Source organism: Salmo salar, chromosome 13 (assembly GCF_965601325.2).
Source record: "Salmo salar chromosome 13, fSalSal1, whole genome shotgun sequence".
NCBI classification, from domain to species: Eukaryota; Metazoa; Chordata; class Actinopteri; order Salmoniformes; family Salmonidae; genus Salmo; species Salmo salar.
This window is the reverse complement of record NC_138303.1, coordinates 56,880,860-56,908,767: the sequence shown is the minus strand read 5'-3', so window position 1 is coordinate 56,908,767 and position 27,908 is coordinate 56,880,860. Positions and strand designations below refer to the sequence as shown.

Sequence of the window (27,908 nt, the reverse complement as noted above, 5' to 3'; positions counted from 1 at the left end):
GTCCTCGACAATGTTGAAACCCATCAGGTGCAGAACCAAGCGCGACCAAAGCAGCACGATACCATACATGACTATGCTGCTCAACCACTAAGCTATGGACTACCTGTCTTACCCTCAGCACTGACGGTTTTCCTAAATATATCTATTTAAGTTGTAGTTTTTATTGTGTTGAGGATTTTCTTGTGCACAGTGTATTTATGTAAATTGTGTCAAATAATTCAGCATCGGCTGCCATTGATACTTTGTCATTTCGAATTTGTGAGAAAAAGAACATCTATAGAGCCTTGGTTCTGATTTATTTCTGTCTGAAGGCTGCTACCGCTCAGGTTTCGCTATTTAGATAGTGTAGCTACAGTATTTCTACCTATTTTCAGAGTGGGGTGAAAAGCATTCTTTATTTTTTATTTTTTTAAGTTTAATGCATTTTTGTAAAAGGTTGATGCGAATTAGATTTATTTCCTGTAACCCTTCATTCACAAATAGGGTTACCGAGGTTGTGTTAGGAAACCTAGGGAGGAGACTTCCTCTCACAACATTCATGCGGGAAGTTTTGAAGGGGTCTAACTATCGATTGAGGGAGATAGGCCTAGGTGCTGTTGAGCGTCAAATGCATGGTGGGTGGACTATTGATTACCACAGATCGTGCTCTAGGCCTATCTATGGCTGTGCTAGATTTATAGGACTGATATTAACTGTAGATTGTAAGCATGAAATCCTAATTGAATTGACTGGAGGCCAAATGCTGCATTCTGTACCGACTTCCCGCAATGCTTCTGATGTGGAACGTGATATCCAGGCAGGCAGCCACTCAGTCCCGCGTACAGGAACAGTGGTGTATCGCCCTAGAGGCTGGGGAAACCGGATGTACGAGAGGAAGTACCTGGTACTCTCTCATTAGCAGTTAATATGCACTGAGGAGCACTGAGGAGGAGCATGACATTAGTGGTTTAGTGTTTCCATCCCTCCCAGGAAGAACTAGAATGAAATAACCTTTTAGTCTATCACCCTGTGTGTGCGTGCGTGTGCGTGTGTGTGTGTGTGTGTGTGTGTGTGTGTGTGTGTGTGTGTGTGTGTGTGTGTGTGTGTGCGTGTGCGTGCGCGTGCGCGTGCGTGTGCGTGTGCGCTTGCGTGAAAAAGCGCGCGAGAGAGAGTGAGAGAGGAAGGGGAAAGAGAGGGAAAAGAGAGAGGGAGAGTTACGACTTCAGCCTCCAAGCCTCTCTGAGATATGTACTCTAGGTCACCTTTGATGTATGGCTGTTGTTGAGAAGTGCTGATCTACTGTCACATGCGTTTGATGTGTGTGTGTTAAAAAGTTTACGAACACGCGACACACTGTAAAAACATTTCTGAGCTGTGAACCGCAGAAGAACTGTGGCCTTCTACTCCAGTTATCAATAATAAAAAGCACCCCAGTGCTTTTTTTACAGTATTGTAATTGCAATAGCCGTTGTGTAGTGGAATGAATGTGAAGTTATTTTTTTTTACAACCGTATGTTTGATTGCGAATGTGTCTCCACTACAGGTTCCGAGGTGTGGCATCCCATGTGTAAACAAGCAGCGCGGCTGGAGAAGAAACTCAGGGTGAGTAGAACCCTGTGTCTCTGTCTCCCTTCCTGTTAGAACACTTTGACCTCAACTATAGAACACCACTATTACACTACTATATCCTCCTAGAAACTCCTGCAGTTTAGTCTGAACTGAATCCCTCTCGTTCCTATTCTTGGAATAAGATGTCGTGTCAGGCTGGGGTATAATCGAGCAGACTCGGGAGAGGATCTGAGGTAAATGCAGGGGTGTTGTTGTTGGTTGGTTTGCCTCTGTCAGTTTCTGTCTCCCTCAGCAGTAGTCTGGCCTCTGCAGGCTTACTCTGACACACATGGTGTGTGTGTGTGTGTGTGTGTGTGTGTGTGTGTGTGTGTGTGTGTGTGTGTGTGTGTGTGTTTGTTCCCACAGTTAAGACGTACCTCTGAGGCCTCCATTTCCCCCCCTGGCTCCAGCATCGGTTCCCCGAGCCGCGTCATCTGTGTGAGTAGTCTGTCGCCATGGTTATTTGATTACATGTACACCTGTTGGCTGCCAGCCTGTCCTGGAGGTGTAGCCCTCTTTGCAGGACCTGTTACTCAGAGCCATCAGTCATTCACATGGGTCGACAGTCCACCATGTGCAGTTATGTGTTTATGTCATTTATGTGGTTTGCTTCAGGTGTTTGTATGTCTGTTTGAGACAACAGTGTTTGTTATATCCAATGTATTAGTGATGTATGTTAAAGTAGGTTCACATACTTTCTCCGTTGTTGACTGTTGCACTGTGAAGCTGACCTTGGGTATACTCTATTACATTGTAAAGGAAAGCAACCATGGTAAAGATCTTTTTTAGAGACGTCTGCTGTCGTTGAGTTGAGTGTGGGCCGAGCCAATAGAGGTCCTTTAAATTGTTATCAATAAAACGTCACGATACGGTGCCAAGCGTTCGATTAGGCTGCTGGGGAGCAAGGAGAACCCCAGCTCCGCTAAACCATTGACAACCACGTGCCGTTTTTCAAGGGATTGTTAAATAAATGTTATAACTATTTGGTTTTAATATTATCACCTCTTGAAGAGAATAGTCAGAACTACACATTTCCACATGATTCTACATTTAGCTCTATCATCATAGTTATACAGTAAGTAACTGTATGCTTTTCAATTGATCATGTAATTTCAGATACGTGAGGGTAGCCTATCCATTTCACATTTAGCTAGCTAGCTAGCTAAGCATTTAGCTTGCTTCATCAGAGATTAAGCTTTTGGAAAGTCTTTGTCCTGGTGAAGTTGTCAGTCGGACTACTGTCATCACCACTATAGATGACAAGCAAATGAAACTATATTTGGATATAGCCATCTAGTTTATCCACTAAAAGTTAGCTTGTTAACTAGTCAAATTGACATAATCCTTTCTTAGCTAGCTAGCCAATTTGACGTGGTCCATCAATCAATGCAACGTATCATGTCTGTCAGCAAAAATCGGGATTAAACACTCTTTATAACAATGTAAAAAACGGGGAAGTTTGCTAACTTTGCTAGGTAGGCCTAATTGGATACAAAATTATATTAGGGGGCCTCCTCGAGTGGCACAGTGATCTGAGGCACTGCATCGCAGTGTTGCGGCGTCACTACAGCCAGGCTGTGTCACAACTCTCCGTGACTGTGCAGCGCACAATTGGCCCATCGTCGTCCGGGTTAGGGGAGGGTTTGGCCGGGGGGGGGGCCTTAATTGGCTAATTGCGCTCTAGCAACTCCTTGTGGCGATCCAGGCTTCTGCCCGGCTGATTTCAGATCCTCGATTGAACAGTGTTTCCTCTGACATATTGGTGCGGCTGGCTTCCGGGTTAAGCGAGCGGGTGTTAAGAAGCGCATCTTGGCGGGTCATGTTTCGGAGGACGCATGACTCGACCTTAGTCTCTCCCGAGCCCGTTGGGGAGTTGCAGCGATGAGATAAGATTGTAATTGGAACGTAATTGGATATCACGAAAACAGGGGTATAATTACAAAAATAAACTCAGCAAAAAAAGAAACGTTCCTTTTTCAGGACCCTGTCTTTCAAAGATAATTCGTAAAAATCCAAATAACTTCACAGATCTTCATTGTAAAGGGTTTAAACACTGTTTCCCATGCTTGTTCAATGAACCATAAACAATTAATGAACATGCACCTGTGGAACGGTTGTTAAGACACTAACAGCTTACAGACGGTAGGCAATTAAGGTCACAGTTATGAAAACTTAGGACACTAAAGAGGCCTTTCTACTGACTCTGAAAAACACCAAAAGAAAGATGCCTAGGGTCCCTGCTCATCTGCGTAAACGTGCCTTAGGCATGCTGCAAGGAGGCATGAGGACTGCAGATGTGGTCAGGGCAATAAATTGCAATGTCCATACTATGAGACGCCTAAGACGGCGCTACAGGGAGACAGGATGGACAGCTGATCGCCCTCGCAGTGGCAGACCATGTGTAACAACAACTGCACAGGATCGGTACATCCGAACATTACACCTGCAGGACAGGTACGGGATGGCAACAACAACTGCCCGAGTTACACCAGGAACACACAATCCCTCCATCAGTGCTCAGACTGTCCGCAATAGACTGAGAGAGGCTGGACTGATGGCTTATAGGCCTGTTGTAAGGCAGGTCCTCACCAGACATCACCGGTAACAAAGTCGCCTATGGGCACAAACCCACCATCGCTGGACAGGACTGGCAAAAAGTGCTCTTCACTGACGAGTTGCGGTTTTGTCTCACCAGTGGTGATAGTTGGATTCGCGTTTATCGTCAAAGGAATGAGCATTACACCGAGGCCTGTACTCTGGAGTGGCATCGATTTACAGGTGGAGGGTCCGTCATGGTCTGGGGCGGTGTGTCACAGTATCATCGGACTGAGCTTGTTGTCATTGCAGGCAATCTCAACGCTGTGCGTTACAGGGAAAACATCCTCCTCCCTCATGTGGTACCCTTCCTGCAGGCTCATCCTGACATGACCCTCCAGCATGACAATGCCACCAGCCATACTGCTCGTTCTGTGTGTGATTTCCTGCAAGACAGGAATGTCAGTGTTTTCCCATGGCCAGCGAAGAGCCTGTATCTCAGTCCCATTGAGCACATCTGGGGCCTTTTGGATCGGAGGATGAGTGCTAGGGCCATTCCCTCCAGAAATGTCTTGGAACTTGCATGTGCTTTGGTGGAATAGTGGGGTAACATCTCACAGCAAGAACTGGCAAATCTGCAGTACCTAATGCAGCTGGTGGCCACACCAGATACTGACTGTTACTTTTGATTTTGACCCCTCTTTTGTTCAGGGACACATTATTCCATTTCTGTTAGGCACATGTCTGTGAAACTTGTTCAGTTTATGTCTCAGTTGTTGAATCTTGTTATGTGCATACAAATATTTACACATGTTAAGTTTGCTGAAAGTAAATGCAGTTGACAGTGAGGACATGTCTTTTTCTGCTGAGTTTATATACAGTACAAGTCAAAAGTTTGGACACACCTACTCATACAAGGGATTTTCTTTATTTTTACTATTTTCTACGTTGTAGAATGATAGTGAAGACATCAAAACTATGAAATAACACATATGGAATCATGTAGTAACCAAAAAGTGTTTAACAAATCAAAATATATTTTAGATTTTAGATTCTTCAAAGTAGCCACTCTTTGCCTTGATGACAGCTTTGCACACTCTTGGCTGTCAACCAGCTTCACCTGGCATTCCAACAGTCTTGAAGGATTTCCCATATATGCTGAGCACCTATTGGCTGCTTTTCCTTCACTCTGCTGTCCGTCTCATCCCAAACCGTCTCAATTTGGTTGAGGTCGGAGCATTGTGGAGACCAGGTCATCTGATGCAGCACTCCATCACTCTCCTTCTTGGTAGAATAGCCCTTACACAGCCTGGAGAAGTGTTGGGTCATTGTCCTGTTAAAAAATGAATGATAGTCCCACTAAGGCCAAACCAGATGGGATGGCGTATAGCTGCAGAAGGCTGTGGTAGCCATGTTTGTTAAGTGTGCCTTGAATTCTAAATAAATCATTTCTAGCATCCCCACACCATCACACCTCCTCCTCCATACTTCACGGTGAGAAATACACATGCAGAGATCACCCGTTCAGCTTCTCCGTGTCTCACAAAGACACAGTGGTTGGAACCAAAAATCTAAAATTTGGACTCATCAGACCAAAGGACAGATTTCCACCTGTCTAATGTCCGTTGCTTGTGTTTCTTGGCCCAAGCAAGACTCTTCTTCTTATTGGTGTCCTTTAGTAGTAGTTTCTTTGTAGCAATTCGACCATGAAGGCCTGATTCACGCAGTCTCCTCTGAACAGTTGATGTTGAGATGTGTCTGTTATTTGGGCTGCAATTTCGGAGGCTGGTAACTCTAATGAACTTATCCTCTGCAGCAGAGGTAACTCTGGCTCTTCCTTTCCTGTGGTGGTCCTGATGAGAGCCAGTTTCATCATAGCGCTTGATGGTTTTTGTGACTGCACTTGAAGTAACTTTTAAAGTTCTTGCAATTTCACGTATTGACTGACCTTCATCTTTTAAAGTAATGATGGACTGTCATTTCTGTTTGTTTATTTGAGCTCTTTGCCATAATATGGACATGGTCTTTAACCAAATAGGGCTATCTTCTGTATACAGTTCCACCCCTACCTTGTCACAGCATAACTGATTGGCTCAAACAAATTCCACAAATGAACTTTTAACAAGGCACACCTGTTTAATTGAAATGCATTCCAGGTTACCTTATGAAGCTGATTGAGAGAATGCCAAGAGTGCGCAAAGCTGTCATCAAGGCAAAGGGTCGCTACTTTGAAGAAACTCAAATATAAAATATATTTTGATTTATTTAACACATTTTTGGTTACTACATGATTCCATATGTGTTATTTCATAGTTTTGATGTCTTCACTATTATTCTACAATGTAGAAAATAGTAAAAAATAAAGAAAAACCCTGGAATGAGTAGGTGTGTCCAAACTTTTGACTGGTACTGTGTATATATTTATATTAGGTCTACTTACCACTATATGTTTAGCCAACTGTACAATGTTTCAACCGGTAGCTTGCAAGGTAAACAAAGAGTACATCGGCAAATGTGCCCTTCTGCTGCTTGACAGGCAGAGCCCGCATATAGTAGGATGGGAACTTAACCTAAACCACTCAACTATCAAATTAATGGTGGTACATTTTGAGAGATATTGTGAGGCTATGCTCACGTATCTGAAATGACATGATCAATTAATCTTTACTGATCATGAAAAGCATGCAGTTACTTGATGTATAATTGATGATAGGGCTAAATGTGCACAACCCGATTCGTCTTATGTTGCAAAATTTGAAATGTTTTTTCATGTATATCATACACTGCAGTTGAGGAACAATAGGAAAGTAATTATGCTTTAAAAGTTGATAAACTTATAACCCCACTTTGAGAAAATGGCCCTTGAATGTTTTGGTACAGCTACTTGAGTGCTCTTTTTTGTCTACAGCGATTCAGCGTCTTAAAGCCTTAGCCCCACCCATCTCTTTAAGGATTCACGTGAGGGCATGTGTTAAAGAGTGATGAAGGTAGTGTAAACAACCAAATATTTAAAAACTAAAAGTGGTGAAAGTAGTAGCCTACAATAAGGAAAAACTCCAGGTAAAAATACACTTTATCTGATCCTTGAGCTACAGTATATCCTAATCTGACATTGGTGCAGTCATGCTGTTCTTCACATTACTGTCTCTGGTAAACACACACTATATCAAATAAAATCAACGTTTATTTGTCACGTGCACAGGATATAGAAGGTGTAAACAATACAGCTAAATGATTACTTGATATATTTGCATAGTAGCAATATCAAAAATAGAAAGTCTCTAGATCTAAATATTTTATCATTTTTAGATGATGCTTACCCAGACACACTTGTCTAAATTGATGGGTCATGTGAAAGAAATGCTATAACTACCCCCCAGACACATCTAGCTAAGTGGATGGGTCACTGGCGAAGTGGAGTCTTTTGTTTAGACATGTAGCTAGCTAGCTAGTTAGCTAGCTAAACAATGAACCATAATCCCAACCCATACTACTAGCAATACAAACAGATTGTCATAGCTATGCCACCATGCATGAAATGCTGTAGAATGAATCTGCAGGTAGCTAAAGGTAACCAACTAGTTTCAATGTTAGCAAGCTAGCATTTTAATAAATAAATAAAAAATGACATTCAAATGTCTCTCCTGTAAAGTAGTGATGTGCAACATACGCCTAGCTTCCAGAAACCGGTAACAATTGTTTGGCATGGAATAATCAGAAATGTGTAGTTCTGACTATGCTCTTCAGGAGGTGATGATGTTACAACCAAATAGTTAACATTTATTTAACAATCCCTTGACAATGCCACGCAGTTGTCAATGGTGTTAGCGGAGCTGGGGGTCTCCTTGCCCCTCAGCAAGCAAATTGAATGCTCTGCATCTTATTGTGACATTTTATTAATAACAACCTAGTCAATTGATAGAGGGACTATGTCATAAACCCTCAAAGTTCCCGAATGGTATGGAAATGGCAGCCATTGTTGTCAGGGAGAAATCCCAACCAGTCTAATAGCGGAGCTGCATAAATATGGCAGCCCTCATGCACTTACCACAAATTCCTAATTTTTGCTAAGTTTTCCGTAATATATATCATTCTGTTACTCTTTTTTTGTATGGTCGTTAGCAGAGTATACATGGCCCCAATTTTAGCTTCAAGATGCCGGCAATTAAAAAAAAAAATAATAGTAAAAAAAGTAGATTGTGCTGATTTATTGCTGTAGTTGTCACGATTGTTGGGATAGACGGACCAAGGTGCAGCGTGATTCGAGTTCCACATTTTTTATTAGTGAAACTTAAACAAAACAATAAACAAACAACGACCGTGAAGTAACAGAGCGCACATCAGCACTCAACAAAACAATATCCCACAACCCAGGTGGGAACAATGGAGAACTTAAGTATGATCCCCAATTAGAGACAACGAACATCAGCTGCCTCTAATTGGGAACCATACCAAGAGCACCAACATAGAAATGAAAAAACTAGAACACCCCTAGCCACGCCCTGACCTGCAACACCATAGAGAACCAAGGGCTCTCTATGGTCAGGGCGTGACAGTAGTTTAAAAACCCAGTGGATAGTGCTAAAACAATGGCATCATATCTGAATTCTGCCATCTTTATGCACATTTGCCATTTGAATAAATGGCAGTAGAGGCATAGGTGGTGCATTTCCTGCTTTCACTTATGCAGGAATAATAGTAAGGCATGTGATGTATCAGAAATCTGTGCAATATAATTATTTTCTCACCAAAATGTGTCATGTAATTCAAAATACAGTTTATGCAGGATTTATACACATTTTCTGTATATATAGCCTCTGAAATATATGTAAACAGACCATAACATTAGAAAAAGTTTAAAGGCCCCCACCAGAGGGCAATGCTGCCCCTATTTCGACATAATTCCTGGCCTATAGTGTAAATTGTCCTTTAGGTTCTACCTACGAAGAATGACTCAGGCTGCTAATACAAATTCCAGAATTGAGGATGGGAATGTTGTGGTGATTTCCATGTGAAGTGGAGAAATAATAACATGTAGGGCACTGACATCTGTTAATGTAGCTAGCTAGCATGCTAACCTTATCTAGCTAACTAATCTTTTTTTAATTTAACCTTTATTTTACTAATGTTATCTGGTTTTCTTACACTTTATTGAAAAGATTAGCTGGATTTGTCATAAGCATGTAGGGGAAACTTTGCCACTTTGTCATCTTTCTCTCTGGCCCTATGCTATCCTCACCAGGTAGCTGTGATTAGATCCAATTCAAATTCCGTATCAACCTATTAAAATCGTTAATGTAGTTGGACGTCATAGAACACATGAGAGCATCCTTAACAGCATCCTTAACAGCAGTCAAACAGCACATTCTGCTAATCAAAGTTACTAAAACACAAATTTTCAATTGGATGAATAGCTCAGTGTTGTGATCCTGGTTCCTGGTGATTTTTGATGTTTGCGGCAAGTTTGAATCCTAGCTGAGATACCCAATATATACAAAAGCATGTGGACACCCCTTCAAATTGGTGCTGACAGGTGTATAAAATCGAGCACACAGCAATGCAATCTCCATAGACAAACATTGTCAGTAAAATGGCCCTACTAAAGAGCTTAGTGACTTTCAACATGGCACCGTCATAGGATGCCATCTTTTCAACAAGTTAGTCAAACCTCTGCCCTGCTAGAGCTGCCCCGGTCAACTGTAAGTGCTGTTATTGTGAGATGGAAACGCCTAGAAGAAACAACAGCTCAGCCGCGAAGTGGTAGGCCACACAAGCTCACAGAGCGGGACCGCCAAGTGCTGAAGCGCGCAGCACACAGAAATCGTCTGTCCTCGGTTGCAACACTCACTACCAAGTTCCAAACTACCTCTGGAAGCAATGTCAGCACAAAAGCTGTCCGTCGGGAGCTTCATGAAATGGGTTTCCATGGCCGACCAGCCACACACAAGCCTAAGATCATCATGCGCAATGCCAAGCGTCGGCTGGAGTGGTGTAAAGCTCGCCGCCATTGGACTCTGGAGCAGTGGAAACGCGTTCTATTTAGTGATGAATCACGCTTCACCATCTGGCAGTCCGATGAACAAATCTGGGTTTGGCGGATGCCAGGAGAACGCTACCTTCCCCAGTGCGAAGAGCCAACTTTAAAGTTTGGTGGAGGAGGAATAATAGTTTTCATGGTTCGGGCCAGGCCCCTTAGTTCCAGTGAAGGAGAATCTTAACGCTACAGCATACAATGACGTTCTAGACGATTCTGCGCTTCCAACTTTGTGGCAACAGTTTGGGGAAGGCCCTTTCCTGTTTCAGCATGACAATGACCCCATGCACAACATGAGGTCTGTACAGAAATGCTTTGTCGAGATCGGTGTGGAAGAACTTGACTGGCCTGCACAGAGCTCTGACCTAATCGCCCCAACATCAGTCCCGACCTCACTAATGCTCTTGTGGCTGAATGGAAGCAAGTCCCCGCAGCAATGTTCCAACATCTAGTGGAAAGTCTTCCCAGAAACATGGAGGCTGAAATGGCAGCAGAGGGGGAGCGAACTCCATACTATTGCCAGTGATTTTGGAATGAGATGTTCGACATGCAGGTGTCCACATACTTTTTGTTATGTAGTGTATATATTTTTTTATTTGAAAAGTACAATTACATTTATTGTGTTAATGTGTTGTGAAGAGAAGATAAGTGCAGCTTAAACCTTGTAAATTAAGATTACGAATACATTTAATGAGTCCCTCTTGCAGACTGATACATAGGCTACTGGCACGGCTACATAAATAATCGTCACTACTATAGGCTATATTGCATAGACGTGTAGGCCTACACTAACATGTACCACATTTTATATGCATTATTATAATCATCCACTTCGTCACGTATGTGTGGACCAGTAGTGAACAATGTTTTCCTGAACAATAATGCTTGATAGAAGGGGGCTCTTAAAATGTGTATGTCACGTCCTGACCCTAGTAAGATGTCATTTTCTATAGTAGAGCAGGTCAGGGCGTGACAGGGGGTGTTTTGGGTGGTTTTCTACGTTTTCTATTTCTATGTTTAGTTCTAGTATTCTATTTCTATGTTGGAGGTTTTTGGGATGATCTCCAATTAGAGGCAGCTGGTTCGCGTTGTTTCTAATTGGAGATCATATTTAAGTTGGGGTTTTTTCTAGTGTGTTTGTGGGCAGTTGTATTCTGTTTAGTTGTCTTCTGTGTAGTCTTCAGTACCTGACGGAACTGTTAGCTGATCGTTTACTTTTTGTTATTTTCTTTAGTGTTCTGAGTTTAATAAACAGTAATTATGAGCACTCAACACGCTGCACCTTGGTCCCCTCTATACGACAGCTGTTACAGTGTATCTATTTATCTCTTAAAAATCTTTTTGGGGACAATGTACAATAAACTTCAATGTTGTATAGTCCAATCAAAAAAAGCTAAATAGGATGTGACTGCCCATGGTGCTGATTTGTGTGCGTGTTTGCATTCAAGTAGAAAACCTGTGGACTCACCCTACTTGTAGAGAAACACCAATGCCATCCTCCTCTCTTTCATGTTGCCGACACAGTCTCTGTCATATACAGCACATGCTTTTAGTTTTTGTTGTCCAAGGCAATCTGGCTAAAATGCTTGCTCCCAAGCCTAACTTCCGTTCATGGGCAACGATGAGCCAACTAGTTAACATCAGCCTACTACATCTAGCTACATATTGAACTTCCATCCTCTCAGGCCAGGGGCACAATTTATTAATTTATGGTTGGATCAGAATCATCATTATAATCATTGGCCATTAGGGTTGGGCGCTATCCAGATTTCCAAACCTTCAAACCATGCATGTGCCATCCCGGGATATACGGTATTACTGGTAGTGTACGCAAGGGGTGCTATATATATTTTTTACTTAAAAAAAACCCCAAAAACGTCACTTACCAGAATGCTAACAAAATGCTAACAAGTACTAAGGAGTTCTCATATCGGATGTTAGGCAAACGCTAATGAGCACATGCAAACATTTACTACTAGGACAGACAACCCAGATCATAAAGTTCTGCAAGTATCTCAAAACAAAGTTTGTCAGGTTTGTAGGCCTCCTTGCTCGCACACACACACATTTTTTCAGTTCTGCCTACAAATCTTCTATAGGATTGAGGTCAGTGCTTTGTGATGGCCACTCCAATACCTTGACTTTGTTGCCCTTAAGCCATTTTGCCACAACTTTGTGGTCGACCCATTTGCGACCAAGTTTTAACTTCCTGACTGATGCCTTGAGATGTTGCTTCAATATATCCATATAATTTTCCCTCCTTATGATGCCATCTATTTTGTGAAGTGCACCAGTCGCTCCTGCAGCAGAGCACCCCCACAACATGATGCTGCCACCCCCGTGCTTCACGGTTGGGATGGTGTTCTTCGGCTTGCAAGGCTCCCCCTTTTTCCTCCAAACATAGCGATGGTCATTATGGCCAAACAGTTCTATTTTTGTTTTATCAGACCAGAGGACATTTCTCCAAAAGTAAAATGTTTGTCCCCATGTGCAGTTGCAAACCGTAGTCTGTCTTTTTTATGGAGGTTTTGGAGCAGTGGCTTCTTCCTTGCTGAGCGGCCTTTCAGGTTATGTCGATATAGGACTCGTTTTACTGTACCTGTTTCCTCCAGCATATTCACAAGGTCCTTTGCTGTTGTTCTGGGATTGATTTGCACTTTCCGCACCAAAGTACGTTCATCTCTAGGAGATAGAACGCGTCTCCTTCCTGAGCGGTATGATGGTTGCGTGGTCCCATGATGTTTATACTTGCGTACTATTGTTTGTACAGATGAACGTGGTACCTTCAGGCATTTGGAAATTGCTCCCAAGGATGAACCAGACTTGTGGAGGTCTACAATTTTTTTCTGAGGTCTTGGCTGATTTCTTTTGATTTTCCCATGATATCAAGCAAAGAGGCACTGAGTTTGAAGGTAGGCCTTGAAATAAATCCACAGGTACACCTCCAAGTGATTCAAATAATGTCAATTAGCCTATCTAAAGTCATGACATCATTTTCTGTTTAAAGGCACAGTCAACTTAGTATATGTAAACTTCTGACCCACTGGAATTGTGATACAGTGAATTATAAGTGAAATAATCTGTCTGTAAACAATTGTTGGAAAAATGACTTGTGTCATGCACAAAGTAGATGTCCTAACTGACTTGCCAAAACTATAGTTTGTTAACAGGGAATTTGTGGAGTGGTTGAAAAACAAGTTTTAATGACTCCAACCTAAGTGTATGTAAACTTCCGACTTCACCTGTAGCTGGCAAACATTAGTAATGAATTTCAGGAATGACTCACATCACAACGCTCATATTTTGCTTGTTTTTCTTCTTTGTTAACCTCTTAGTGATCCCTTCACACGCCAATCCCTTTAGCGGGATCGATTTGACTACAGGAATATCAATATTCAACATTCACGAGAAATATAAGTGTAATACATCAAAATAAAGCTTAACTTCTTGTTAATCCAGCTGCTGTGTCTGATTTCAAATAGGCTTTACGGCGAAAGCAGACCATGCAATTATCTGAGGACAGCGCCCCGCATACAAACACATAAAAATAATTTTTCAACCAGGCAGGTGTGACACAAGTCAGAAATAACGATATAATAAATGTCAATCCAACCTCAGGTATCCTAAAATGTAAATAATAAGATGGATCTATTTCCAATACCGAAGAAAAATAACACAGAGCGCGTTCCTGTTCACACGCACCAAAATAGTAGGGACCTTCAGAGTGACACATGGAATGAATAGCACTACTTCTTCATTTCTGAAAAGAAAAACATCGACCAATTTCTAAAGACTGTTGACATCTAGTGGAAGCCATAGGAACTGCAACCAGGTTCCTCATAAATAGGGTTTCCCATAGAAAACTATTTGGAAATCCTATGACCTCAATTTTTGTTTCCCTGGATGGTTTGTCCTCGGGGTTTCGCCTGCCAAATCAGTTATGTTATACTCACAGACATTATCTTAACAGTGTTAGAAACTTTAGAGTGTGTTCTATCCAAATCTACCAATTATATGCATATCCTAGCTTCTGGGCCTGAGTAACAGGCAGTTTACTTTGGGCACGCTTTTCATCCGGACGTCAAAATACTGCCCCCTAGCCTTAACAAACACACGTGACTGTCTCAAACCGCTATTTTGGGAAACTAGTACCGGTAAGCTTCATAATGAAAAAGCTTCGTAATGAAAAATGTGGTAATGGGCGAAATGATGAACTCGATCTGCTTTATCTATTACCTAGTGCACAAGTTGACAGCAGGTATTTATTTAAAAAGTACTAATATTCAATGCCCAAAAAAACATAACTTACCAGAATTCTAACAAAATGCTAAAAAGTACAGGGGTTCCTCCTTTAAAAGTTGCGTCATACTGTGGCACACTCTGCGTGCTGCTGCAGCATTCTGTGGTACGTCATTTAATTCTCAGCCATTTCTTCTGTTTCTGCAAGTTATTGCTAGTTTGACCACCAGAGGGCATCTTTGAAAAGCATTTGATAGTATTCCTTATTGGCATGACCAGAGAATTTTAAACCTTTTTTGTAATAACATGGTATATGGGATTGATTTTTAGAAATTTGGCTTATTTAAATTGATTAATTTTATGATGTTAAAATGTAAACAACAAAATGTAAACAACAAAAATAATATTGGAACTCTGCGGACTTCCCACGGTTTCCTATGGGGGAAATATAGGCATGTCTGTCTATTTCGCTAAATATCTCGCAATGTGTATGTTTTTTTATTCCAAGTCGGGTGTAACCAGTGTGAAATGGCTAGCTAGTTAGCGGGGTGCGCGCTAATAGTGTTTCAATCGGTGACATCACTGAGACCTGGAAGTAGTTGTTCCCCTTGCTCTGCAATGCCGCAGCTTTTGTGGAGCGATGGGTAACAATGCTTTGAGGGTGGCTGTTGACTATGTGTGCAGAGGGTCCCTGGTTCGAACCCAGGTAGGGGCGAGGAGAGGGACAGAAGCAAAACTGTTACACAGGCACCATTTTAATCAGGAGAATCTCCTCTTTATAATTATGTAAGTCTGGGCAGCGAGCTCATTTGTCATCGATTGCTAGACCAGAAATAGTCAGAAGTTTTTATTTTTTCCCTACTTTTTCATTACGCAGACCATCGAAGTGCGGATGTTTACTTTCTACACAAGTTGTTTTTTTCCAGTTTCGGCCGATGAACAGATTGTAGAGGTAAAATAAAAAGGGATACATTTTAAATGGAATTCTAAGCATCACTCCAGTCAAAACAGTCTCTGCGGACATTCAATTCCATTAATTTGCTATGGCTCGCACTAGTGTTCCAGTTTAGCCAATGTTCTTAATGTTCTTAAGCCGTTTTTCAGCCTTGGGTGAATTTTGACTCGTTCTATTGTCCAGCCTATACAAAACGAATATCAGCCAGCAAGGCTCTTGATCCAGGAAGGGATTTTCTGCTGTTACCACGTGAATGCTTGATTTTGGAAGAAGCTAACCACTTAGCTAGATAGCTAACTAGCTACTAAATTTGCAAACCAAATGCCCAAATCCCTATTGGCATCCACGGCTAATTTAGGAAAGGGGCCATTTTAGCTTGCTAGCTAGCCACCAGAGGACAACAACACAACAAGATGCAACAATTCAAGTTTTTTCTGTCAATGACGTTTGCTTGATGTGAAGTGATTGGTGTGAAGACAAATCCGAACTGGCTTCCATTGACATTTTTTGGGGGGTTCGCCAGGATCATTCACAGTTGAGCTTGTTCAGGTTAGCTCAACGCTGATTGGCTATTATTTTATCGGGGCCAAATGCTCGCTGGCTTCCCTTCCATTCAATGCTATGGGAGGGAACAATATCATACTATTTTTGACCAGACAGCATCAGATAGATGGGCTACACATATCGAGACAGAGAGGGCGGCTGTTCACTTGTTCTGATGCTTTCTCCTGTGTGATACATTCAGCCTCTTGTAAATTGAAAGAAAATGATGAAACACAGAGAGATGAAAGAAACATAACAAAAATTGTTTCCATGAATACATGCCACTGAGCCTAGTCAAGGATGATCATGAAATATTAGCACTCTACACTTAAAACAGATGAAGTGAAGGGGAACAAAAGTAAACCTTGAATTAGGAGTTTTAAATATACCTCTGGTGGCCAAGTTGACCTATTTTAAGAAATGCCATTGGTTTGTAGAGAAAACCTTTAAGATATTTGATAGGCTAATGCGAAATTTGTTACAGGAAATAATTACCGCCACCTGGTTAGCATACCAGGTTATGTAATGGGAACAGCTAACATGTAGCTATTGATCACATGCAACTACGTCAACGGTTTTAATTGGCTGATGTTTAAACTTTTTCTACTTGTTCGCAAGTATGGCCCTTCAATGTTTGTTTTCTTGGAAAGCTGTGAGTGTTACTGTATAATATGATACAATACCAGTACTTGTTGCATTTACAATTTGTCCTATCAACTTCTTTCAGCCAGTGTATGGCTGTGTAGTGACTGCATTGTTTGTATGCAATGTTGGCATATTGGCAGTTAATTTTTAACATTTATGGAATCATTCCTTTAAAACTGGCTGGCTAACTAGCTAATAAACACACTGTGAAGATAATCGTCAAATTCATTGTTTTACACAATATCTTGTCACAGCACTGGCTGACCATGGTTGACCAACTCCTTGACCAAAATGGCTGACCCTTTATACTGTCATAATACCTTTCATGTCAATTCTAGAATTTTAATTCTAGTTTTGTAATTCTAGTATTCTAATTCATAATTATATGGCTGGACCAATGTCCCACTCTCCAGCTCTCTCTCTCTGCTACAGGGTGTGTGTCTGTGTTTGTTTCTGGGATCTCTCTGCTTTCTCTGTCTCTGTCTCTGTGTCGTGCGTGTGTGTGTGTGTGTGTGTGTGTGTGTGTGTGTGTGTGTGTGTGTGTGTGTGTGTGTGTGTGTGTGTGTGTGTGTGTGTGTGTGTGTGTGTGTGCTCGAGCTCTGTCTTACCCAGGATGCCATCAGCAGCTTGCGGCTGACCCTGATTCGGCCTCCCCTCCGGATTTCTCTGTCTGTCAACGCAAGCTTCGTCCTCTCTCTCTGTCTCACGCCTGCTTCTCTGTCTTCTCCTTGTTCTGTCTTGTTCTGTGTCCTCTCTCCAGGCCAAAGTGGAAAACGAGGTCCTAAATTACAAAGATCTGGCCGCTCTGCCTAAGATTAAAGCTATTTATGATGTGCAGCGGCCCGATCTCATTCCCTATGAGTCTTATCACAGATACTCCTCTGATGACAGGCTAGAACGCTACAGCTATGGGGAGGTACTGAGACGCTAGTGCTAATCTAGTTGCCTTTTATGTGTGTGGGTGTGTGAGTGTGGGTGTGTGTGTGTGTGATGCCCCTGCACTGTGCCTGCCGTCTCTGTGTCTCCCTGTTGCTACATCCCCCCAGCTTCCCACTTTAGCCCCTGTATGGTTGTACCGTGGTCACGTCTCGCACCATCTTAAAACATGACTACATCCTTGTGAGGCTCCTGCTTTGGTCACAGATTTAAATTGATCTTTGAGAGACACTCAACGATAAATCATGTCAATTAAGCTTTATGTTTTCACGCCAAGGCCTCTCTTAACTATTAATTTAGATTATTTTACACCAGTAAACCAAAGCCGCAGACACAATGGATTCCTCATGTTTACTGTCAGATTTCATATGTGCTTGTCTTAACGTAATAACTTTATGAACAACTACACAGAAAAAGGACTTTAAGTCATATTATTCATGGTTTAGTAAGCTCACGGGTCCCATTTGAATAGCACACTGCTAAGTAATTCTGGAGAGCATGGTGCTATTGACTGACTGATTCCAACTCCTCTATTCATTCCTCTTCTCTACAGTCTCTGGGAACTCTCTCTCCATACTCTCAGGTAATTACATTCCATACCCTACTGCACTGAATCAGTTGACAGGGAGGGGGATGGCTGAATAGGAATAAGTCTGGGATGGACATATTTGGATTGTGTACAGTGTACAGTGGGGGAAAAAAGTATTTGATTCCCTGCTGATTTTGTACGTTTGCCCACTGACAAAGAAAGGATCAGTCTATAATTTTAATGGTAGGTTTATTTGAACAGTGAGAGACAGAATAACAACAAAAATATCCAGCTAACCCGGAGTCCAATCAATGAGATGAGATTGGAGATGTTGGTTAGAGCTGCCTTGCCCTCTCAAAAACACTCACAAAATTTGAGTTTGCTATTCACAAGAAGCGTTGCCTGATGTGAACCATGCCTCGAACAAAAGAGATCTCAGAAGACCTAAGATTAAGAATTGTTGACTTGCATAAAGCTGGGAAGGGTTACAAAAGTATCTCTAAAAGCCTTGATGTTCATCAGTCTGAAAACACTGAACAAGAATGGTGTTCATGGGAGAACACCACGGAAGAAGCCACTGCTGTCCAAAAAAAACATTGCTGCACGTCTGAAGTTTGCAAAAGTGCACCTGGATATTCCACAGCACTACTGGCAAAATATTCTGTGGACAGATGAAACTACAGTTGAGTTGTTCGGAAGGAACACACATCAGTATGTGTGTAGAAAAAAAGGCACAGCACACCAATATCAAAACCTCATCCCAACTATAAATTATGGTGGAGGGAGCATCATGGTTTGGGGCTGCTTTGCTGCCTCAGGGCCTGGACAGCTTGCTATCATCGACGGAAAAATTAATTCCCAAGTTTATAAAGACATTTTGCAGGAGAATGTTAGGCTATCTGTCAGCCAATTGAAGCTCAGTAGAAGTTGGCTGATGCAACAGGACAACGACCCAAAGCACAGAAGTAAATCAACAACAGAATGGCTTCAACAGAAGAAAATACGCCTTCTGGAGTGGCCCAGTCAGAGTCCTGACCTCAACCCGATTGAGATGCTGTGGCATGACCTCAAGAGAGCAGTTCACACCAGACATCCCAAGAATAGTGGTGAACTGAAACAGATTTGTAAAGAGGAATGGTCCAAAATTCCTCCTGCAGGTCTGATCCGCAACTACAGAAAATGTTTGGTTGAGGTTATTGCTGCCAAAGGAGAGTCAACCAGTTATTAAATCCAAGGGTTCACATACTTTTTACAACCTACAATGTGAATGTTTAAATGATGTATTCAATATAGACAAGAAAAATACAATAATTTGTGTGTTATTAGTTTAAGCACACTATGTTTGTTTATTGTTGTGACTTGGATGAAAATCAGATAAAATCTGATGACCAATTTATGCAGAAATCCAGGTAATTCCAAAGGGTTCACATACTTTTTCTTGCCATTGTATATAAGATCCCACAGTTGAAGGTGCATGTCAGAGCAAAAACCAAGTAATGAGGTCGAAGGAATTGTCTGTAGAGCAGGATTGTGTCGAGGTACAGATCTGGGGAAGGGTACCAAAAAAGTTCTGCAGCATTGAAGGTCGCCAAGAACACAGTGGCCTCCATCATTCTTAAATGGATGAAGTTTGGAACCACCAAGACTCTTCCTAGAGCTGACCGCCCGGCCAAACTGTGCAATCGAGGGAGATGTCACATCTGGCGGAAACCTGGCACCATCCCTACAGGGAAGCAAGGTAGTGGCAGTATCATGCTGTGGGGATGTTTTTCAGCAGCAGGGACTGAGAGACTATTCAGGATTGAGGAAATGGAGCAAAGTACAGAGATCCTTGACGAAATCCTGATCCAGAGCGCTCAGGACCTCAGACTGGAGCGACTGTTCACCTTCCAACAGGACAGGTGAACATTCAAGACTACGCAGGAGTGGCTTCGAGACAAGTTTCTGAATGTCTTTGAGTGGCAAAGCCAGAGATCGGACTTGAACCCAATCGAACATCTCCGGAGAGACTTGAAAATAGCTGTGCAGGAATGATCTCCATTCAACCTGAAAGAGATTGAGAGGATCTTCAGGGAAGAATGGGAGAACTCCCCAAATATAGGTGTGCCAAGCTTGTAGCGTCATACTCTAGAAGACTCAAGGCTGTAATCACTGCAAAAGGTGCTTCAACAAAGTGCTGAGTAAAAGGTCTGAATACTTGTGTAAATGTAAATTTGATATTCCGTTTTTTATTTTGGATAAATTTGCAAAAAATTCTAAAAACTTGTTTTTGATTTGTCATTATGGGTTATTGTGTGTAGATTGATGAAGGGGAAAAAATTATTCAATCCATTTTAGAATTAGGATGTAACGTAACAACATTTGGAAAAAGTCAAGGGGTCTGAATACTTTCCAAAGGCACTGTAGATGGTGCCAGACAGACAGACAGAGCCCTGCAGACAATGACCTGCTACTGTGTTTCCCAGGACATCTATGACAGCATGGAGCTGAGACAGAGGCGCTTGTCCAGCCCAGGCTTCATAGACTCTCCCACCTACAGTCACCATGGCATGTCCCCCACCATGTCCACCTCCCGCTCCCCACAGCACTGCTACCGCCCCGGTGAGTTACTTAACGTCACTCGACCACGTCACACAGCACTACACATAGGCAGGAGAAACTCCTCCATGAAAATGTTCATAAAGATGAAATAGCGTAAATCATTTTGCCGTAAAATGTCAGCAAGATAGCAATAGTAGACTGAGTTTGATCATGTTGGAAGGTGTCGGAGTGTGTGGAGATGTGTTTTATCCCTATGCCTTATGTTTGCTTCCTGTATAGGTGACTGGAACAACATTAGTTTCAGGTTAACCCACTCAGGGTTAGGCGCCACTCATGCACCCACATCAGAATCCCCTCCAGTACTACCACTCACATCACACCACTGCCATATCTTCTCTAGACTCCTCTTTGAGTCTGATAACACTGTAGTATATACAGTACTGTGCGTATTATGTTCAGGTGGTGGTGGTAGTGGTGGTGGTGGTATACTACAGAGGATTGCTCTTCCCACCATTCTCTCACGCTACAACATCCATCCCTATCTAATAGCAGGTCATGAACCCTTGTTAGACCCTGCTAAACTAAATTCACTGAAGCAGGCATTAGATAGTTTGTATCACGCTTTGCCACTGTTCAAAAGACGTATCAGTCTTCTCTAGTGGAGATTCATACAGCTATGCTAGTTTTAAAGTCATCAAATATGTAGAATACCATCATGGCAGACTTGGCAGTTGCTTTATATTTTTGTTTCCTCTGCACACAGTCAGGCATAGTAGACATTTAGTCCTATAAACTAAACGGTCTACTGTCTCTGACTAGCTGTGTCTCTGTGAGTGTGGGCTGAGCTTTGGCTGTGGGATGGAATGGGTCTTGTTAAGGGGTGGTGCCAATCCTTGGCTCATGCTCTCGTTTCTGTCACTGTCATTGGTCTTGGGCTGACTGTCTGCAGGCACTGAGAGTGGCAGGAGCTCTCCCTATTACAGTCAGCTTGATGCCAGACCCACCACGCACACCGCCTACCAAGCCCCCAAGCATTTCCATGTGCCAGGTAGGCCTCTGGTTTTCCTGTCCTTCACACCCATCCTCCTCCTCTTCTTCCAGACTGTCCTCTACTGAAGTCAGACCTACAAGGTTTTCCAAAGGTCACAATATGGGGATATGTTACAGCCTACTTACTTCATTACCCCAACCTCAACTGACTGTGTGTATTACCATGTCTCTCTGCATTGCTCATTTACAACGACATCCTCACCCCATCAATCATGGCCGTTATTCAGACTTAATCACTTCATCACAGGTTGTATGGCTTTATTACCCTGTGTTGTCTGTCAGTAGCTGAGCAGTAGCTCTTCCTCTTCTATTCTCTGTACTGAGCGTCTATTGTAATCAGATGCTGTGGCCGTCCCCTTCCATCTGTTGATACCGTGTATAATTTGCCTATGTACATGCACAGCAGCAGCCATTATACACTCGTCTGTTTTATTGATGGTGTCACTTTTATCTCAGCCGCCTTACTCATGCTGTGCCATGTGTTGACACGTTAATTTCCAGCTGAGCTAAGGGTTTCTGTGTGGTTGGAAAGACAATGAATACATACAACAACCTTGGTTTATGAGTCAACAGACAGACAGACAGACAGACAGACAGACAGACAGACAGACAGACAGACACAGACAGACAGACAGACAGACAGACAGACAGACAGACAGACAGACAGACAGACAGACAGACAGACAGACAGACAGACAGACAGACAGACAGACAGACAGACAGACAGACAGACAGGTTTGTTAAGGATCCAACATGTGAACGAGGTATAACAGGCTCTGTAGGTGAAGAGTGCCCTACTCTGGGGGTTGTCTGTTGTCTGTTCTCTACTCTGTCCAGACAAGGATGGCAAATGATTGGCAAAAAGTGTTATTCATTTCATATGTAGGATGCATTTTTCCAAAAAGTCTACAGTACGACTTCTAACAACTTTAACACCTACAACACTTTCCTCTTCTACCATGAACCGTGTCAGGTAGCCTAGCGGTTAGTGTTGGGCCAGTAACCGAAAGGTTGCTGGTTTGAATACCCGAGCTGACAAGGTGAAAAATCTGTTGATTTACCCTTGAGCAAGGCACTTAACCCTAATTTGCTCCATACTACTATGGCTGACCGTGTTAAACAACACATTTTACTGCACCTCCCCCCTCTCTTTTTTCCCTTTTCTCTTTTCACTGTTTCATTTCCTCTCTCTCTCATTTTGTGTCCTCAGCCACAGGCGAGCCCAACATCTACAGGAAACCTCCCATCTATAAGAGACATGGTATATGTGTGGGGCTGCCTGTCGTGAGGCACGGCTCCTCTCTGTTTAGAGACATTGTCTGTGATGTGTTTCAGCTGTGATTGATGTGTGTGTTGTGTGTGTCCCAACAAAACCCCACATCTGAATGTATCAGCCTCTTACAACAATAATCAAGCTAAACCATGAACCGCCATCAATGGTAGCTACCTGATTGGAAGCAAAAAAAGAGTCTGAAAGGATGGAATGCTATTGGCCATATTTATCTTCCATAATATCAGATTGATTTGATAACCACAGATCTAATCTGATATGATACCTATTAACCCTCCTGTTGTGTTCATTTCATGTTAATTCATTCTGTGTTCCCGGTCCAAAATGGCCACCCCATTATAGCTGATTATAAATCCATAAGAATACATATATTATCACCTAATGTTGTGTTAGATCTTTTTATCAACTTAAGTTCTTGTGGACATTACACGTTTTTAACTTCTATTTTCTATTTATGGCCTGTAGGCCTCATTGACCTGAGCTCATACAACTAGTTTTTGAGTTTAAAAAAAAGCATAATGTATGGATTATTTGGACTATAACAAATACTCAGATGAAACATCTTGTGCTATTTATCACAGACTACTTTGTGTCAAAGTTTAACAAGGACTCTCTCCTCCTCACCAGTGTCATGATCAAAGATATGATCAAGAGCCTCACATACAGTATATCGTTTGTTCATTGTGCTGCCACAGAATGAATTGTGAACAAGACCTCAAAAAGCTTTATATACCAGAGCTGTGAGAAAAGTTCTATATATTATTGAAACAATGTTGCAATTGTTTGTGAGAACGCCAACAGGTGTGGTTCCCCTGGGGGAACGATTCTATTTGGGAAAGGTTCCTGTGGGGGTTGCCATGGAAGCCAAGAAGGGAGTGAGGTGTGTGTGTGTGTGTGTGTGTGTGTGTGTGTGTGTGTGTGTGTGTGTGTGTGTGTGTGTGTGTGTGTGTGTGTGTGTGTGTGTGTGTGTGTGTGTGTGTGTGTGTGTGTGTGTGTGTGTGTGTGTGTGTGTGCGCGCGTGCGCTCAAACACACATGCATGTGGGGGTCTGGGAGAGGAAGTGTGTCCATCTGAGGAATGAGAATGTGCCTGAACTCAATTTTATACACTAATTGTAGTCTCACCCATTCATTTCTAATGACCGGGAACAGCACAGGTGAAAAAAAGTTAGATAAAACACCCAAAATGTAATGAAAATCATCCAAATGTATTTTGTGTGTTCAGATGCCCTGTGTGGACAAAGTCATGGAACCTTATGACAATCAGATTGATTAAATGAAGTAAATTTTTCAGAGAGAACACAGCAGGAGGGTTAGAACACTTCTCAGTGCTGAGGCTCTACATCCTAGTTTGAAGCTGGCTAACTGTTTCTGTAATACTGTATATACTTTGCATGCTATTAACCAACTTGAACAGAGTGTACCTCAACCTAATTCCCACCACGGTTAACTGAGAAGGAACATGCTGATCCTGTTTCACGGATTCACTGGGTTTATTAGTGAGACTTGTCTTGCATGATCTTAGTACATTATACTAGTGCTAGTACGTTATGTCAAACTGCTGTTGGCAAGAAAGAAGTATCAATATTCCTTCCTTTTTGCTAATATTTTGAATGAAATTGTATTTTAATGGCCCAGTAATGGCAGCTATTTTTTTTACGCACTTGTTTTGTTTGTTTGTGGCGTGACTGTGAATATCATTTCTGTTTCTTGTGCTACAGTATGTGATGCACGGTCATTTTACCTCTAGACTTCCGAGATACTCAGTTTCCCTATTTCATGGTTAAGTAGTTGTGCATGTCATTAATATATATATATATATATATATATATATGTATATATATATATATATATATATGTATGTATATATATATATATATATATATGTATATATATATATGTATATATATGTGTGTGTCAGTGTCTCTCTGTACTGTTCACTGTCCTGTATGGTTGTGTACATTACAGACTCATGGTGTTTCTCTGTTAAGGTACAGTAGCATCAAACATACCACAGAGACGTTCAGATCATATGCTTCAGCATTAATATAGCCTACAGTAATTATTTGCACATAAAACCATTGCTCCCAAGTTGTCGCGCTAGTAAAGATCCCCTCTCAACAGGTACTATCACATTAGACAAAGACTGTGCATTGAGGCCAATATAAAAAGTCCTTCCTGCTACTCTGAAAAAGCACATCATATTGAGCAGCACAATCTCATTGTTCACTGAGAGGAAACATGGTTTGAACGCGTTCCCATTTCCCATTCAAACACCAGAGAGAGGAGGAGAAACAGAGCAGAAAGGATCTCTTTCATTCATAATACATTCAAGGGGATGTCACATCTCTGGATACAAGCGATAGGGATACACGCAGGCTGTCGTATGCGCACAGGCTCAAAATAGCACTATGGATCACAACAGTTTATAGACCACACTACACACACACACACCTAACACAAGTATAATATGTTGAGAATGAGACACCTGCCTTAGGCCAAGGGCTACCACTTCCACAGCCCCTTGTGATCCAGCCTGGGCTCATTGTCCAACCTGTTGAGAGCTGATTCTGAATTCCATCAGCACACGCAGCTTTCTGACTGACTCAGTGCTCCTGTCCTCCAGTAGTTATTGCCACCTTATGATTTGCAATGCAATCGTCTCATGCTGGAACCCCGCAGAACCTGTGCAGAGGTAGCTAGAAATTGATAGAAATCATTGAGAGCGGAGTGGTCATCTATCAACAGAGAGGTGGACAGAGGTACGATGACTTGACATCAGGCGCTGAGTTACAGGACTTGACAGGCTTCCTTCCACGGTCCACCTAGTAATTTATGACAGGGGGGGTGGGGTCACACTATGTCTCTGTGTGTGGTTATACCTGTGGCCTGTAATGCACATAACTGTTTGCTTAATCCACATGGAGGGTAACAGTGTTAACTTTGCTAGAGAGCTTTACAAGTTTCCTTGTCTGTTTAAATCCTAGCTGATTGGTTTACCTCCATGTGCGTAGAAGATCTGTTTGGCCGTTTATTTTTTTTTATCTATGTGGATAATATAACCTTCCTTCTTTTCACTCTCCCTCTCCCTTTATCCTGCTTTACTGTCCTTGGTCAACTCTCCTCTTTGTAAGTACCTGGGCCAGTCTATCCATCTGCAGTCTATCTTTATCTGAACACTTACCAGTGCCTCAGATACAGTATTATTTGTGGTTAATATTGGCATCTCTATCCTTATTTACCTCATCTCTCCCCCTCGCGCTGTCTTTCCCTCTGTCGTCCATGGCCTTGAGAGTCATCTTGCTGTGTATTAATTAGCTCATTAACTTGAGTGATCTTTTGTCACTCCTCTTAGAGACTAACTAGACTGCCTGCCTTCCCACCACGTCTCTGACTGCCTCACTCGGTCTGCATTACTGTAAGACCTAAACAAACAGGCTAGACACAGTCATTACTGGGAGAGGAATACTAGTCTCTCTCAAGGAAGGCTGTCATCGAGGGTGTGTGTGTGTGTGTGTGTGTGTGTGTGTGTGTGTGTGTGTGTGTGTGTGTGTGTGTGTGTGTGTGTGTGTGTGTGTGTGTGTGTGTGTGTGTGTGTGTGTGTGTGTGTGTGTGTGTGTGTGTGTGTGTGTGTGTGTGTGTGTGTGTGTGTGTGTGTGTGTGTGTGTGTGTGTGTGTGTGTGTGTGTGTGTGTGTGTGTGTTTCCCCTCATCATGTTCTCTCCCTACAGATGATTCTGACTACTCAGCCACGAAGAGTAAAACCAGCGAGGACATCCTCCAGACCTCCCAGTTTCCCGACTCGTATTCTCCTGACCACTACCACCAGCAGTCTAACTACTACCCCTACACTCCCTCTCCCAAAGGTACTGCTTCCGGAGGACCAAGAGCACTCACTGTTGGCTAAATGGGTTATTGAGAAATTGACTCAAATGTATATCGATCAAGTTGTTAGATATTTAAAGAGAGCACGTCTTGGTCATAGATTTCCTGTGTCATTTCAACTCTCAACTCCATGTCTTACAGTAACCAGGTTTCCATCCAACTTTTTTATGTGAGTAAAGTACATCGGATAAAAAAAAAATCACGACAGGCCTGATGAAAACAGCTAATTTGTCGATAAACTTAACAAATGTCGACAAAACAAAATACGGAAGACTAGGTGGGATCTTATTTTTGTCTGTAAAATTAATACTGCGAGAAATGGCAGTGGGAACACCTTTCTGCTCAAATATTGAGATAATAACCTTCAAATTGAAGTAGAATTGGAATCACCTGATGATATGTTGTGTGGTCGTCCCACTACGACTCAGGAAAGCTGGCAGTTTATTATACCACAGCTGAAATAAATGATGATGAACTTCACAGTAAATATTGAGGGTGACATGATGATTGATGCTTGGCTGCTGTTTGACAAGTAAAAAAAGAATCTCTTTTGTCCATAATAATCTCATCATGTAGGGTATATCTGTGAGCTGTTGGCTAGAGCACATGTGTCAAGACCAGAGTGGGCACAATCACTATATAACAAATCAAATTTACTTTGTCACATGCTTCATAAACAACAGGTGTAGACTAACAGAGAAATGTTTACTAACGGCCCTTGTCAACAATATAGAGAGATAAAAAAGAGAAATAGTAGAAACATTTGAGTAATAACACAAGGAATAAATAGAAAAAGAATAACACAAGGGATAAATACACAATGAGTAACGAACGATAACTTGTCTATACAGTACATTCGGAAAGTATTCAGACCCCTTGACTTTTTCCACATTTACGTTGCAGCCTTATTCTAAAATCAACATTTTTCCCTCATCAATCTACACACAATACCACATAATGACAAAGCAAAAACAGGTTTATCTGAAATATCACATTTACATAAGTATTCAGACCATTTACCCAGTACTTTGTTGAAGCACCTTTTGGCAGCGATTACAGCCTGGAGTCTTCTTGGATATGACGTTACAAGCTTGGCACACCTGTATTTGGGGAGTTTTTCCCATTCCTCTCAAGCTCTGT

The 27,908-nt window shown here is 42.0% G+C and overlaps 1 protein-coding gene across 3 annotated transcripts in view; it reads left to right on the top strand.

Moving 5' to 3' along the window:
* LOC106567433 (actin-binding LIM protein 3) overlaps positions 1 to 27,908 on the top strand; it is a 136,012-nt gene that overhangs the window by 96,227 nt on the left and 11,877 nt on the right. For 2 of the 3 annotated variants that reach the window (XR_014380112.1, XM_014136675.3), the window contains exons 8-15: positions 1,523 to 1,581; positions 1,954 to 2,025; positions 17,299 to 17,454; positions 18,028 to 18,057; positions 20,469 to 20,604; positions 21,494 to 21,592; positions 22,805 to 22,855; positions 26,633 to 26,749. Coding sequence is in view for 1 of the 3 variants with exons in the window: in XM_014136675.3 (XP_013992150.1) it covers positions 1,523 to 1,581; positions 1,954 to 2,025; positions 17,299 to 17,454; positions 18,028 to 18,057; positions 20,469 to 20,604; positions 21,494 to 21,592; positions 22,805 to 22,855; positions 26,633 to 26,749 (720 nt within the window). In the remaining 2 variants the exon portion in view is untranslated. Of the gene's footprint in view, positions 1 to 1,522; positions 1,582 to 1,953; positions 2,026 to 17,298; positions 17,455 to 18,027; positions 18,058 to 20,468; positions 20,605 to 21,493; positions 21,593 to 22,804; positions 22,856 to 26,614; positions 26,750 to 27,908 lie in introns of all 3 variants that reach the window. The other variant, XR_014380113.1, reaches the window with a different exon arrangement.